This window comes from Trichosurus vulpecula, chromosome 3 (genome assembly GCF_011100635.1).
Source record: "Trichosurus vulpecula isolate mTriVul1 chromosome 3, mTriVul1.pri, whole genome shotgun sequence".
NCBI lineage: Eukaryota > Metazoa > Chordata > Mammalia > Diprotodontia > Phalangeridae > Trichosurus > Trichosurus vulpecula.
Window position 1 is genome coordinate 240,692,159 of NC_050575.1, and position 16,114 is coordinate 240,708,272.

General features: G+C 40.3%; 1 protein-coding gene across 3 annotated transcripts in view; it reads right to left on the bottom strand.

Moving 5' to 3' along the window:
• Nucleotides 1-871: 871 nt before the first annotated feature.
• DCDC2C (doublecortin domain containing 2C) overlaps nucleotides 872-16,114 on the bottom strand; it is a 196,257-nt gene continuing 181,014 nt past the window's right edge. The window contains exons 13-15 of one of the 3 annotated variants that reach the window (XM_036752672.1): nucleotides 6,756-7,008; nucleotides 3,552-3,655; nucleotides 875-1,179 (exon numbers count right to left, since the gene is read on the bottom strand). In XM_036752672.1, coding sequence (XP_036608567.1) covers nucleotides 6,815-7,008 — 194 coding nt within the window. In that variant the 3' untranslated portion in view covers nucleotides 875-1,179; nucleotides 3,552-3,655; nucleotides 6,756-6,814. Of the gene's footprint in view, nucleotides 1,180-3,551; nucleotides 3,656-6,755; nucleotides 7,009-16,114 lie in introns of all 3 variants that reach the window. The other 2 variants (XM_036752674.1, XM_036752673.1) reach the window with 2 other exon arrangements.

The following is a 16,114-nucleotide window of genomic DNA, read 5'->3' on the forward strand; positions in this document are numbered from 1 at the left end:
TTTAATATACATATATATATATATATATATATATATATATATATATATATAAAATGGACAGACAAACTTGTTTGTAAGATAATTTCCAATTTATGAGAGAGAGAGAGAGAGAGAGAGATTTTCAGTCATTTCAATTGTGTCCAACTCTTCATGACCCCATTTAGATTTTCTTGGCAAAATACTGGAATGGTTTGCCATTTTCTTCTCAAGCTCATTTTACATATGAGGAAACGGAGGCAAACAGAGTTAAGTTACATGCCAGGCACTTTGCTAAGTACTGGGGACACAAAGAGAAACAAAAAATCCAAACCCTCCACAAAACCCAACCCCCGTTACCCATCGCCCCTCAGAAAACAAAACAAACAAAAAACAAAACAAAACAAAAAACCAGTCCTTGGTCACAAGAAGCTCACAATCTAATGGGAAAGGCATGCAAACAGCAATATACAAAGAAGTTTGTCTCTCCGTATAGATGGCATAGCGGATTAGAGTGCTGGGCCTGGAATCAGGAAGACCTGAGTTCAAATCCAACCTCAGACACTTACTAGCTGTGTGATCCCAAGCAAGTCACTTAATAAGTACTTCTTCACGCCACACATACTGATAATAGGAATCCTCTCTCAAAATTTAAATCCCAGCCAATTATATGCAATATATTTGTATAGAGAGAGAAATGAAATGTATGTGTCCTGATAACAAAAATCCTAAGCATTTTCACATACTTATACAAGATATAACAGGAAATAATGGAAGCCCCTTTGTGAGAACATGGAAAATCCAAAGTGACGTGAAGTGATACCTCACCCATAACATACCTCCTGGAAGAAGAATGAGGTGTGGAGTTCAATAAAGTTCAATACACATTGGTAGTTTTCTGGAAGAGTTTTCTGGAGTTTAATTATAGTGACCGACATTTCATTCTTTTAAATGTTTGGTAAAAAGAAATATTACCAAGGAAGAGAATTAGAGTGATTTGGGACATGAAAAATCTGAAACCCTCCTTGTAAGCTGAAACTACTGCTTTGGGGCTCGTTTCCCCCCAGGCATGATTTCCTTGCTGTTAAGATGTCTGAATGTGAGATGGAAGCAACTATGATAGGAGAAAAATTGGCTTCAAGTAGATTTAAAGATGATTTTTGTTGTTGTTGAAAAACACTGGTTTCTCATTCCCAAGGCCACCTGAAAGACACAAATAGAAGCAGATGCCAAAAAATTCTTGAAGGGTCATATAAGGCAACCCACCCCCTTCCCTTCTGCTGCTCCTTGGAAGAAGAATGCTTGGCTCTAATGACATGTTGCCTGTATCAAAGACTATTAGACCTGCGAGGGACTTCGGAAGTTATGTGGTCCAAATGCCTCATTTTACAGATGGGTAAACTGAAGCCCAGAGAGGATAATAACAGTCATAATAGTAATAAACAGCTACCACTTATATAGCATTTACTACGGGCCCGGCACTGTGCTGAGCATTTTACAATTGTTATCTCGTTTGATCACAACACTGAAAGGTAGGTACCATTATTATCCCCATTTTACAGATGAGGAAACTGAGGCAAACCGAGGTTAAGTGACTTGCCCAGGGTCACAAAGCTAGCAGGTGTCTGAGGCCAGGTTTGAACTCAAGCCATCCCAACTTTATGCTCAGCATTCTATACACCTTGCTACAAAGTCACACAGGTAGTAAGTAAGCGTTTGAACCCAGGACCATTTGATTCTCTCTAGATTATCTAACCCTTAATTAAACAGACATCCCCTTTAAAACACTGCTGGAAAAAAAACTATGAAATACCTATAGTTATGGGAAATCCACTACCTCCCAAAAGCGAACTATTCTACTTCTGACTTCAATACATCTTATATTCTTCGTTCTCCAACCTAGTGCTGTATTGTGGATGTGGGACACAATCCTGAAGTTCTGCTTCAGTCCAAAGCATGGTTAAGTCTTCTACACCCACATGATCATAGAATCAAAGCCAGAAGAGACCTTCAAGGTCATCTAGTCTAGAAATGGTAACCAAGGCCCAGAGAGATGAAGTGACTTCCTTGCCTAAAGTCACATAAGTAAAAAGCATCAGAGGTAAGATTTGAATCCAGGCCCTCTGACTCCAAATATAGAACACTTTCCACTGTACCATACCATTTCTCTCACTTAATTAAAGTACTTGGGTATTTAATTAAGTTTGGTTAAGGTACATTCAAGGAGAGATAGTATGATGTAGTGGATAAAGAGATGACCTCAGAGTTCTAGAGACCTGTATTGAAATTTCACCTCTGATGATTTCTTTGGATGTGACTGAGCCAGTCACATAATCTCACAGTGCCCCCCAGGTCACTTTCTGAGACTAATTTGCAGACCAGAGACTGACTTGAATTGATAAGAGGAAATTTCCTCATTGAGCGTTCCCAAAATCAATGAAATCATGTGTCAGGTTGGAGAAGAAAAGGTGCAATCTACATCTGAAGCATGTAATAAATCTCACAAATTCAGATGTGTAAAAAACTTGAGGGGGCCTCCCAAATCAGAAATACAAATTTTCTATTTAAAGCAAATTGAATTATAATATCTAATGGTCCCTCCTCACATACCATATTATTATTATTATTATTGTTAAAATCTGACTTCATTTGTTTAAAGTTTTTTGTAATCATGTTTGTATAGTTCCTGTGTTTGATAAATCATCTTAAGAGGCAGCATTTCATAGTGGAAAGAACAAGGGAGTTACATTCTGAAGGCGTGGCTCTGCCATTTACCAGCTGTATGATTTTGGGTAAATCACTCCCCTTGATAGTACAGTGAAAAAGTACTGAATTTCGAGTCTGAGGACCTGGATTTCTTCTCCTCCACTGCTTGGAGGGCTTTAAGCACAGGTTGGATAATTTGCTGTTGTTGCTGTTCAGTCATTTTCAGTTGTATCCAACTCTTTGTGACTGCATTTGGCAAAGATACTGCATTTGGCCAACCACTCCAGAAACTTAATGGTTTGCCATTTCTTTCTCCAGTTCTTTTTACAGATGAGGAAACTGAGGCAAACAGGGTGAAGTGACTTGCCCCAGGATTGCACATCTAATAAGTATCTGAGGCCAGATTTGAACTCAGAAAGGTGAGTCTTCCTGACTCCAAGCCCAGCAGTCTATCCCCTGAACCACCTAGATGCCTCAAATATCAACTAGCTCTGCTTTCAATGAGCTCACAGTCTAATGGGGGAGTCAGCATGTAAACAATTATATTGTTGCTATTTTTGAGTCATGTCCAACTCCTCATGACCCCATTTGGGGTTTTCTTGGCAAAGATCCTGGAGCAATTTGCCGTTTCCTTCTCTAGCTCATTTTACAGATGAGGAAACTGAGACAAACAGGGTGAAGTGATTTGCCCAGGGTCATACAACTAGTAAGTGCCTGATGCCAACTTGAACTCGTGAAGATGACTCTTCCTGATTCCAAGCCCGGAGCTCTACCAACTGTATCACCTAGATGCCCCAGAATACTTATCTGGTATGTTATATCAGGGATTCCTTGTAAGTATAGATTAGACTGGATGCCAGCTGAGGTACCTTCCAAACGGCAAATTCTGTGGCTCTGAAGTTTCAAATTCTGACTCCATCACTGTACAACCATGGGCAAGACGCTTAACCTATCTGGGCCCCAGTTTCCTCATCTGTGAAATAAAGCATTAGACTAAATGACTTTTGAGGACCCTTTTAGCTCTAAATCTATGATCTATGATCACTCCTTGAGTTTCAGCTTCCTTACTATAAGATAGTAATATTAATGCTGCCACCATGTATGAGGAAAGCAACTAGCACATAGTAAAGCCATACAGATGCTAGTTCTGTTGGAGAATAACTCAACTTACTGATGGAGAGGCAGCATGCAATAGTAAAAAGAATGCTATACTTGCAATCAAGAACATCTTGGTTATTAAGACCTCCAAATCACACTTATTAATAAAGAAATAATCCGTAATCCCCAAGAGAGGTAAAGCTAAACAAGGGGTCTTGAAAGTTTATTGACTGAATTTTTGAGATATAATAAAAGCTAAAATATTTTTGAGGAAGTTGACTCTTTAAGAGGTTCTATCCTGAAAAAAAAGGCATTTCATTTTTACCATATGCTGACAGACAATATGGTATGGTAGAAAGAGAACCAGAGGGAGCCAAGAGAGAATTGTGTCAAAATCCTATCTCTGATATAATTTTTGTGGGCCTATGTAAGTCACTTAATTAGCCTAACCCTCAGTTTTTGAATCTGTAAAATGGAAATAATCAGACTTGCCCTATCTGATCACAGGGTTGCCATGAGGAAAGCAAGGGCTTTATGTAAGCCATAAAATGTAAAAAAAATGTGAGTTATTATTACTTGACCATTATAAACAGGATCCAAATCTAAGACATTGATGATTACCTGAACAGAAGGAAAAGTGAAACAGAAATCTCATTTCATTCATATGAGGTTTTTCCAAGCACTAAAAAAAGTTAAGCATCACACAGAACACTTTGTTCCAAGCTAGAACTTTGTGAATTGACCAAATAAAACCAGGTTTAGGATGTAAACTGAAGGTGACAAGAGGAAATTTCTTACTTTGTTCTCCATTAGGAAGCTCTTTAAAGAGTGACACAAGTTGTCAAGAAGAGACCAACAGCTAGCACAAAACCAAGAGAAACCTGAATATTTTTCCTTTCTTTCACCATTTGTGCCAAATAGGTATGAGTCATTTTTCCCTGAAGCACCTTCTCTGATAGCTCTAAGAATTATAATTCAGGTCTGAAACAAAGTATAGAGAAAGTTCCAGTTATCAGTATCCACGATCAGAGGCAGCTAGGTGGTTCAACAGACAGAGCACTGGGGGGAGAGTCGGGAAACTCCACGTTCAAATTTGACCCTCAGACACTCACTAGCTGTGTGACCCTGGGCAAGTCACTTAACCCCTGTTTGCCTTGGAAGTAGCTAGGTGGCCCAGTGGATTCAGTGCAGGGCCTAGAGTCAGGAAAACCTGAGTTCAAATCCAGCTTCAGACACTCACTAGCTGTATGGTTTTAGATGAATCATTTAATCTCTGTGTTTGTCTTAATCTACTGGAGAAGGGAATGGCCAACCACTCCAGAATCTTTCCCAAAGAAAACCTCCTACGGGTTCACAAAGATTCAAACATAACTGAATGACTAAACGGCAAAACCATGGCTTCATTGCTTTAAAACTAGAAGAAACCTTAGAGGCAACTAAATTCGATCCTTTTATTTTACCGATTAGGAAACTGATGTCTAGACATGTTAAGTGTCATACAGCTAGCTAGTAGGCAGTAGAGCCAAGATTTGAACCCAGGTCCCCTGACTCCAAATCCAATATCCTTTCACCTAAGGAAACCAATTCTTCTCCCAACAGAGAGATGGGGGTCTTCCTCAAGTATTTCCAGAAGCATTCTGATACACTGCAGATGCTATTCAGTTGAAGACAGCTCACATTCATGAATATTGGCATTTGTTTGGCCCCTGCCCAGGTCACCTAAGATGGAGAGATGAAGACACCGATGAGGGAAACACTAAGGACCTACTTCTAGAAGACAGGAAAATAGGTACAGGTATGGATATTCTTCACTGGTTTACCGCATGGCAAGGAGCATCCTCTTTTCACTGGCTGCATATCCAAAACCGTCTGCAATTTTAAAACCACCTGACTGGGACATTCCTTTTTTTCTGGTAAGATCCAGGAATGAAGGATTGATGCACTCACAGAGGAGACATAATGAAGTAAGCCAGGAAGGGTGTGACAGCCAATTTTCCCTCCCCTTAGACCATGTGCCAGAGAAATAGTCTTGGGTTTTGAGTCTCTTTTGTTTGTCCTTTTCAGTTGCAGGTGGAGGAAGGAGAGTTCAAGCTGTGGGGATCTTGGTTATAAGTCAGTTGCAATAAGCCCAGCAGGGAATCCCTGAGAAGCTAGGGCCCCAGGGCCAATCCCAGACTTGAATTTGGTGGTGCTAATGCTATGTAGGAGTTAAATTAATCTATGAATCTAATTTCCCTCCAGTCCCCAGAGACGAGTAGAGTAAGATAAGGGAGATGATTATGGTCCTGAGGCATTTGGGGGAAATATTTGTATGTATCTTCTGATTATGCCTTTGAAGTAAATAATCTGATTGTTAAATGGAACTGGGATGCTCAGACTCCAAAAACTGGGGGGCCACAATCAGTGGGAGCTTAAACCAATAGTAGAGATAAGAGAGTACTCCTAGACCCTTAAGGGTATCAGAAAACTTTAGAAGAAGAGTGAAATGTAGCATACCTGGCCTTCGGGCAATGGGGAAGGGGAAAGACCAGAGAATCCCTGTTACATATGTATCACACTTTAAGGATTATAAAGCTTTTTCCTCAAAACAACCTGGCCAACAAGCAGAACTAGGTTTTTTATACCCATTTTACTCATATGAAAATTGAGGCTAAGAGAGGCTTGCTAAGAGTCAAAGAAATCTCAGAATTCTAGCAGTGAGAAGGATCTCGGCATTTATCTAGTCTAACCCGTTCCTGGACAAGAATCCCCTCTCCAGTGCCCCAACAAGTGATCATCCTTTGCTCTAAGACTTCCAGTGAGGGGGCCTCCACCCCCTCCCAGGGCATTCCATTCCACTACTTGGATAGCTGTGTTTGGTTAACAATAAAGTATCAAGCCAGGATTCAAACCAAGTCAATTTCCACTTTCATAAAAACCACAATAAGCTACAATTATAAACTATAATTCCAGGAGAGAAAATTCTGATGTCATACCTCTTTAGCTGGTACAATATGAGGTCGAGTGTCAAGTTGTCTTGTCAGTTGTTTTGTGATTATTTTCTGTCCCACGGCCAATGTGCCTGGTAAAGCAGCTCTTTTTTGCCACAGTACGGTTTTCCTTGGTACTTTGTCTGTTGTCCAGGGTGTCTTGGTCCCTTTGTTAGTTGTGATTCTTGGTATTGTATTTGGTCACGTGGTTGCTTCAATAGTCTTTCTTTTGCCTTGAGGGAGGTATCAGACTTGGCTTCTAATTTGGAGTAAAGAAAATAAAACAAAGCCCACATTAGCAATGTTTTAAGACTGAAACACATAATACTTTGTAAGAATGTCCTAGAATTTGACTACGAAGTAAGAAATAATAAATATTGGGCATTCAGAGGAAAATGAAAAGGTTTGCATGAACTGATGTCTTGCAAACTAAGTGGAACCCGGGCAACACTATAGACAGTGACTACACCAACATCAGTGAAAAGGTCACCAAGAGAAATTGGGTTTGGAATAACAGAAAAAGACAGTGAAGGTCCTAGAAAAGAAATCTTAAAAAGATAGCTCATCCCTGGTGGCATCACAGTGGGGGAACTAGTACGATGGACTATTATATATACTGTCAAAGTTTTTGACACTGATAAGCTTTTGTTTAACTTGATGGTGATCTGACTCTTTCCTGCCCAGCTTCTGATTCTATGAAAGAGATTGCTAGAAGAGGAATAACCTCAAAAGTTACCTTGGTTGGGAAAATACTAGGTAGACACTAACTTAAAGTTTGAGCCCATTCTCCCAAGGGATCGAAGTGGTGGTATAGGGGAGGATGTACTCACAGATGCTAGAGGGAAGGTGTTTGTACTTCTGTTCTTGCTATATCTTTGTAGGAAATATTCCTTTGTGAAAGCTAATTGATATTAATTGGCTGAATAATTTTTATGAACTCAACTCTTACAGCAGAAGAATGAAATGATCTGTTCATCTCCCTTTCCTTCTCTCAAAAAACAGTTTTTGTTAAATTAAAGCACTTTCTGACAGTGGGGGGTGGGGCAAGGAGGGTGTCAAGCTGATGATATTAGAGAAAAGACATCACTCAGGGGTACCTTGGGACCCTCAGGGCCCTGTGTTAACTCTAGCCTTGCTCTGATAGAGGGAGTCCAGAGTCTTCCTGAACATTATGCTCCATTTCCCATCTCTCTCCTTTGTGCACACTGCCTCCCCCACCATTCATGGAATGCACTCCTTCCTCATCTCTGCCTCTTAGAATCCCTATTTCCTTCAAGTCAACTCATATACTACCTTTTTATGTGAACCCTTTTGTGATTCCCCCTAGATGGTAATGCCCCATCTTAAAAAATTACCCAGTATTTATTTTGTGTAATATATAGGACTATGTAAATTATAAGCTAAAATATTATGTCATGTATATATATGAAATGATATCGTGTAAATATGTGTGTATATGTACATATATGTGTGCAATAGGCATATCTATTATAGAATGAAAACTTCTTGAGGGCAGAAACTATTTCACTTTTGTCTTTGAAAACCCAATGCAATGCGCAGTATTCAATAATACGAACATAGCACTTCATACTTATTGATTACCTAATTGGTGCATATTCCATAGTGAATAAAGAGCCAACTTGGAAGTCAAGAAGATCTGGGTTCAAGTCCTGCCTCTGACATACTGGCTCTGTGACCTTGAGTAAATCACTTAATCTCTCAGTCCGTTAATACAACTTTCTAAATTGCTCAACAGTTGCCAACACGTATTGTTAGAGACACCTTCCCCCCAAACATTCCCTGAAATGATGAAATCACAAATTGGAGAAAATATACATATATAATTTGGACACATAGATAAAAAAGTTCTGGAAATTTGAGGATACAAACGTGCCATGGCAATTACTGTGATTTGTGTTAGCAGTCATTCAACAAATATTGTAATTACAAGATTCCCATAAGGCCAGATCTGGAGGAGGCCTTAGAGAACATTTAGTCTGATCCCTTTATGTTGCAGAAAAGGAAACTAATATCCAGAAAGATCACATGACTTACTAAGAATCACATAAGATTAGGAACAGAGTAGAGACTCAATGGGGTCTTCTGATCCAAGACTCATGTTCTTTCCACTACACCACAGTGAGATCTCTTCTCCCAACAAAAAGTCACAAGGTGGGCTTCCTACAAGTAGTAGATAATTCCTATCCCCAAGGACTTTACCTGAGGAAAAGGAAAACCCAACACATGGTATAGGGGGCAAGTGTTGGAAGCCCAACATCCCAAGACCCAAGGGTTGGCCTTCATCAGTGTGCATATACACATATATACACGCATGCATGCATGCATGCATACATACATACTTACATACACATTTTCATTCATTTGGGGTTTTCTTTCTAGAATAGGTCAGAATAATATGTTGCTATAGGAAGCCATTAATCAAACAATGAAAAGCAGAGCTCTGAGTGATAACTACACAATTCTTTGATAAGAGCCCATAGACACCAAAGAATCTCAGAGGGCTCAATCATTAAATATGTATTAAGCACAATAAATGTAGAGGAGATACATCATCCTGGGACAACCTATGATAGAACCATAGAAATTCTGAGGTGAAAAGGACTTTAATAATTATGTAGTTGAAGTATACAAGAAAGGACATTGAGATAGCCCAGCAAAACTAAGCAATTTACCTTGGTTCACACAGCTCTTCAAATGATGAGCTGAGATCCACACTCAGTTCTCATGACTCTTAATTCAAGTGCTCAACTCATAACACCATCCTCCCCAGGCCCAAAGAGGAAAATCAAGCAGTAGTGTACTTACTAAAACATGAGTAAAATTGCTAAGACAAAACAGTTGAAGAAAATTACAAACTTTCACAAATCCCAAAATAAAAAAATGCATAATCAAAAAAGGGACAGAGAACAATACAGTGAGTGATGGAGGAAATAAGAATTTTTGTTGTTCAGTCATCTCCAAGTCTTCATGACACCATTTGGGGTTTTCTTAGCAAAGACCCTGGAGTAATCGGTCGTTTCCTTTCTCTAGTTCATTTCACAGATGAGGAAACTGAGGCAAGCAGGGTTAAATGACTTGTCCAGCATTACACAGCTGGTTAAGTGTTTAAGGCCAGATTTAAACTCAAGAAGACGAGTCTTCCTGACTCCAGGCACTGTGCCCTATCTACTGTACCACCTCGCTCTCTTAGGAATAAGAATAACTTACATAGTTTATAGTAGTATAGTTTATATAGGTACTTTGGTTTACCAAACGTTCTGTGTATAGTAGTCAATCAATCAATAAACATTTGTTAAGTGCCTGCTATGTGCCAGGCACCCTTATTTTCTCTTCAAAACAACACTCTAAGGGAAGTACTACAGGAATTATCACCCCCATTTTAAAGAAGAGGAGACTGAATTTCAGAGATATTTGGCCTGCCTCTTGTCAAACAGCTAGTATTGTAGCTTTCGAGTTGGAAGGGACCTGAGAGGCCTTCTAATCCTACCACTACATCTTACAAATGAGGAAAGACAGACCAAGCGGTTAAGTAACAAAGATAGAATTCGAACCCAGATTCTTCAACCCCAAGCCCAACATTCCTTCTACCATCTCTATCTTGCCCTGAATTCCCACCAGAGCAAAGAGGCAATAGCCCCTCTGCAGAATGACCAGGGATAGATACATATATTTACAGAAGTTTGGCAGAGAGAATGAAGAAGAGGTCGGCTTTTAATATGCATCACACACACACACACACACCACACACACCACACACACCCCCTACACTCACACACACACAAAATCTGTTAGAATCTCTTAATGAGGAAGGTGCCATAGAAAAGCAACTCTCTCTTTTCCCATGAGTCATGATGTGGTTAGAGTGTTTTCAGTAAAGTGAAGAAAACAGATGCCAGAGTGGAGGAGATCCAGGAATAGAAACAGGAGCCCAGTTGTATAAAATCAGAGCAGGAGATCAGTTCCAAAGAACCCGACAGATCCAATAAAATTTCCACATACCTAGAACAAAAACCCGATTTGCCAAAATCACCACCTAGCCTAACAACCATCTATATTCCCTCAGGCTGGAAATACAAGACCTACCGCACTGATGAAGTTTTCTTAGGCCAACTGTCCAGTTCCTTTGAGGACAAGAATATCTGGGAAAAGCTGCTTTTCAAGGTTGGTGGCAAATGTAGGAAATAGAAAGAGGCCTGGACTTGGCATCCAAGGACTTGGGTTCAAATCCCAGCTCTTATTGATTACTAGCTCTATGACCTTGGACATGTGACCCTCTTCTCTGGGCTTTAGTTTCTTTCTCTGTAAAGGAATACCTGTACTATACTCACCTTGTAAATTTTTTATGAGAATCAAATGAGATAATGTATATAAAGTACTGACAGTCTAGTGCAGTACAGGGCAAGCTGGTCTTAGACTTTAGAAGGCCTGGATTCAAGTCCTGTTTGTGACCCTGTGACTGTGTAATTCTCAACTTCTAAGTGTCACAGAAATTCTCTAACACCGTACTCTACAGAGGAGTTGTTAATCTGCAGGTGTAGGAATTCCTCATACCAATGAAGAACAGTGCCTGGCACATAGGTGTTGTTTTTTTTTCAGTTGTCTCAGTTGCATCCAACTCTTTGTGGACTAATTTTGGATTTTCACGGTCAAAGATATTGGAGTGTTTGCCAGGTCATTTTGCAGATGAAAAAATTGATGGTTAAATGGCTTGTCCAGGGTCATACAGCTAGTAAGTGTCTGAGGCTGGATTTGAACTCAGGAAGGTGAGTCTTTCTGACTTTAGGTCTAGCACTCTATCCACTGTGCCACCTAGCTACCGTGGCACATAGTAGGCTCTTAATAAATGTTGACTGATTGATTCAATGATTAAAATCAAAGCTCCAGTCCAAAATAAATATATAGGCAAGTCCAGAGTCCATATAATAGCCAGCTATACAACTAGGATTGAGGCCCCAAACACGGGTTGGGGAAAATGCGTAAATTTTCCAGGGTCCAGAAAGCCAGGGGAATTAACTCATGGTACAGTCTATTACCATGAGAAGAAAATTAAAATGTTGGCTAAACTTCAGGCAAAGTGATATATAATATAACCGATATGAGGCCTGTGAGCCTGGAGTCACTCAGAAGCAGGGTAAACACCATTTCAACAAAGTTACTGCCTTGTCTGAGGGTTTGTAAGGCTCTAGGGGGCATTCAAAGATGAGACACATAGCTCCTGCCTGGGAGGAGCCTACACTGTAACTAAGGAACAAAACATATCCACAGAATAGAGAATACAGAGTCTGATGGAGCAAAGAGGAGATTCTGGGGGGAGGGGGAATGAAAGAGCACTAGCAACTGGAGGGGTCATCAGGGAAATCTTCATAGAGAAGGTGATAGCTCCGCTGACGCATAAAGGACAAGAAAGATTCTGAAACGCAATAATATGGAAGGAATTCCATTCTAGGTATTGGGTACAGCTTGTGTAAGTACAGGGACACAAGAGTTGGAATAACAAGTTCAGAGTGTAGCTAATAATCCCAATTAGCTGGAATAGATAGTTCAAGGAACTAAGACCACAAGGGTAGATTAGAACCATATTGTTCAGTGTATCAGGCTAAGGAGTTTGTATTTTTATAGGATCTTAGGTTTAGAGCTGGAAGGGACTTTAGAGATAAACCATCTAGTCCAATCCCACTTTCTTCATAAATCAGAACTCACAAAACTTGGAACTGATGGGAAATAAGAAATGGAAGAATCAAAGATTGATCCTGAGGTTTCAGGAGAACTGTGGAATAATCAATAAAAATAGCAACACTGGAAAGAGGGACAGGGTTAGGAGAAAAGATAATGAGTTTATCTTGGGACATGTTACATTTGAGCTGCTGTAGAGACAACCAGGTGAAGATATGACCAGCAAATAGTAAGAGACATGGGACTAAAGCTCAGGAAAGAGATTATTTGGAGGTAAAACATACAGACGCGGGGGGCGGAGCCAAGATGGCGGCTGGTAAGCAGGGACTAGCGTGAGCTCCCTGCTGAGTCCCTCCAAAAACCTATAAAAATGACTCTGAACCAATTCTAGAACTGCAGAACCCACAAAACAGCAGAGGGAAGCAGGGCTCCAGCCCAGGATAGCCTGGATGTTCTCTGGGTGAGGTCTATCCCACACGGAGCTGAGAGCTGGGAGCTAGGAGCTGGGAATGGAGTGGAGCAGAGCCCAGCCTGAGCGGCGTGGACCAACAAGACCAGCAACCGGGCAGAGCATGCCCTAGCGCCCTGAATCAGTGAACTGCGGCACTTACGAGACTTCTCAACCCACAAACACCAAAGACAAAAGAGAAGGTTAGTGGGAAAAGCTGCGGGAGTGGAAGGAGTTCGCGGTTCGGCTTCCAGCCCCGGGGGGGCAGCGGAGATGGGGCAGCTACGGCTGTTGCTGCTTCCAGCTCCAGGCCCATCTGGTGGGAGGAATTAAGTGGCGGATCAGAGCAGGGGTGCACAGCCTGCTGAAGATCTAAGCCCAGTTCGGGTTGGGGGTTCTTGGGGAAGGAGCAGTGCTGGTGTGGCAGAGCTGGCACCTCCCCCCCAAACATGAAACATAGAACTCTCTAGTCTACAAGCAGTCATACCCCACCAAAAAACTCAAAGGTCAAGTTAGTTGGCTGGGAATATGGCCAGGCAGCAAAAACGCACCCAGATTCAGACTTTGCATTCTTTCTTTGCTGACAAAGAAGACCAAAACATACAGACAGAAGAAGTTAATAAAGTCAAAGAGCCTACAACAGAAACCTCCAAGAAAAACATGAACTGGTCCCAGGCCATGGAAGAGCTCAAAAAGGATTTGGAAAAGCAAGTTAGAGAAGTAGAGGAAAAATTGGGAAGAGAAATGAGAAGGATGCGAGAAAACCATGAAAAACAAGTTAATGACTTGCTAAAGGAGACCCAAAAAAATACCGAAAAATACACTGAAGAAAACAACACCTTAAAAAACAGACTAACTCAAATGGCAAAAGAGCTCCAAAAAGCCAATGAGGAGAAGAATGCCTTGAAAGGCAGAATTAGCCAAATGGAAAAGGAGGTCCAAAAGACCACTAAGAAAATACTACTTTAAAAATTAGATTGGAGCAAGTGGAAGCTAGTGACTTTATGAGAAACCAAGATATTATAAAACAGAACCAAAGGAATGAAAAAATGGAAGACAACGTCAAATATCTCATTGGAAAAACCACTGACCTGGAAAATAGATCCAGGAGAGAGAATTTAAAAATTCTTGGACTTCCTGAAAGCCATGATCAAAAAAAGAGCCTAGATATCATCTTTTAAGAAATTATCAAGGAGAACTGCCCTGATATTCTAGAGCCACAGGGCAAAATAGAAATTGAAAGAATCCACCGATCGCCTTCTCAAATAGATCCCAAAAAGAAATCTCCCAGGAATATTGTCACCAAATTCCAGAGCTCCCAGATCAAGGAGAAAATACTGCAAGCAGCCAGAAAGAAACAATTTGAGTATTTTGGAAACCCAATCAGAATAACCCAAGATCTGGCAGCCTCTACATTAAGAGATCGAAGGGCTTGGAATACGATATTCCGGAGGTCAATGGAGCTAGGATTAAAACCTAGAATCACCTACCCAACAAAGCCGAGTATCCTGCTCCAAGGCAAAATATGGATTTTCAATAAAATAGAGGACTTTCAAGCTTTCTCAGTGAAAAGACCAGAACTGAATAGAAAATTTGACTTTCAAACACAATAATCAAGAGAAGCATGAAAAGGTAATCAAGAAAAAGAACAAGAAAAAGAAATTGCAAGGGACTTACTAAAGGTGAACTGTTTTGCTGACATTCCTACATGGAAAGATGACGAGTATGATTCATGAGACCTCAGTATTAGGGTAGCTGAAGGGAGTATGCATACATATATGTTTATGTATATATATGGGTGAATGTGTATGTATGTATATATCTATGTGTGTGTGTGTATATATACAGAAAGAGACAGAGAGAGAGAGAGAGAGAGAGAGAGAGAGAGAGCAGATACAGGGTGAGTTGAAGATGAAGGGAAGATATCTAAAATAAATAAAATCAAATTAAGGGATGAGAGAGGAACATACTGAGAGAGGGAGATAAGGAGAGATAGAATGGGGTGGATTATCTCGCATAAAGGTGGCAAGAGGAAGCAGTTCTGTGGGAGGAGGGGAGAGGGCAGGTGAGGGGGGAATGAGTGAACATTGCTCTCATCAGATTTGGCTTAAGGAGGGAATACCATACATACCCAATTGGGAATCTTACCCCACAGGAAAGAAGAGGGAAGAAGATAAAAAAAATGGGGAGGATGATGGAGGGGAGGGCTGATGGGGGTGGAGGTAGTCAAAAACAAACACTTTTGAAAGGGGACAGGGTCAAGAGAGAAAATTCAATAAAGGGGGATGGGTTGGGAAGGAGCAAAATATAGTTAGTCTTTCACAACATGAGTATTGTGGAAGGGTTATACATAATGATACACATATGGCCTATGTTGAATTGCTTGACTTCCTAGGGAGTGTGGGAGGGAAGGGAAGAGAGGAGAGAATTTGGAACTCAAAGTTTTAAAAACAGATGTTCAAAAACCAAAAAAAAAGTTTTTGCATACAACTAGAAAATAAGATACACAGGCAATGCGGTGTAGAAATTTATCTTGCCCTACAAGAAAGGAAGGGAAAAGGGAATGGGAGGGGAGTGGGGTGACAGAGCGGAGGGCTGACTGGGGAGCAGGGCAACCAGAATATATGCCATCTTGGAGTGGGGGGAGGGTAGAAATGTGGAGAAAATTTGTAATTCAAACTCTTGTGAAAATCAATGCTGAAAACTAAATATGTTAAATAAAAAAAACATACACACACACACATGTATGTGTATATACATATACATACACACATGTACATATGTATGTATATATGTGTGTAGACAGATAGATAGATAGATAGATACTGGATATAACAGAGATAATATTTCAACTCATTAGAGGAAATGAGATCGCCAGAGTAATGTGTGGGTAATGAATAGGTCCCAAGGAACCAGCTTGGCGGAACACATTTAGGAGGAAAAGAAAGAGAATAATGAACCAGTTAAGGAAATGGAAAATATTAAGTTCAACACGTAGGAAGACCAGGAGAGAGCAGGGCCATTGAAACCAAGAGTGAAGAGAACACTCAGGAAGAGGAAACAGTCAACAACTATGCTAAATTCTACAGAAATGTTAAGAATAAAAACTGAGAAAAAGGTAATATATTTTTTAATTTATTAAATAAAATGTAAATATATCCTAGGAACAGACATGGGGATTTATATTTCCCTACACAATATGTACTCGTATATACTCCTTGGG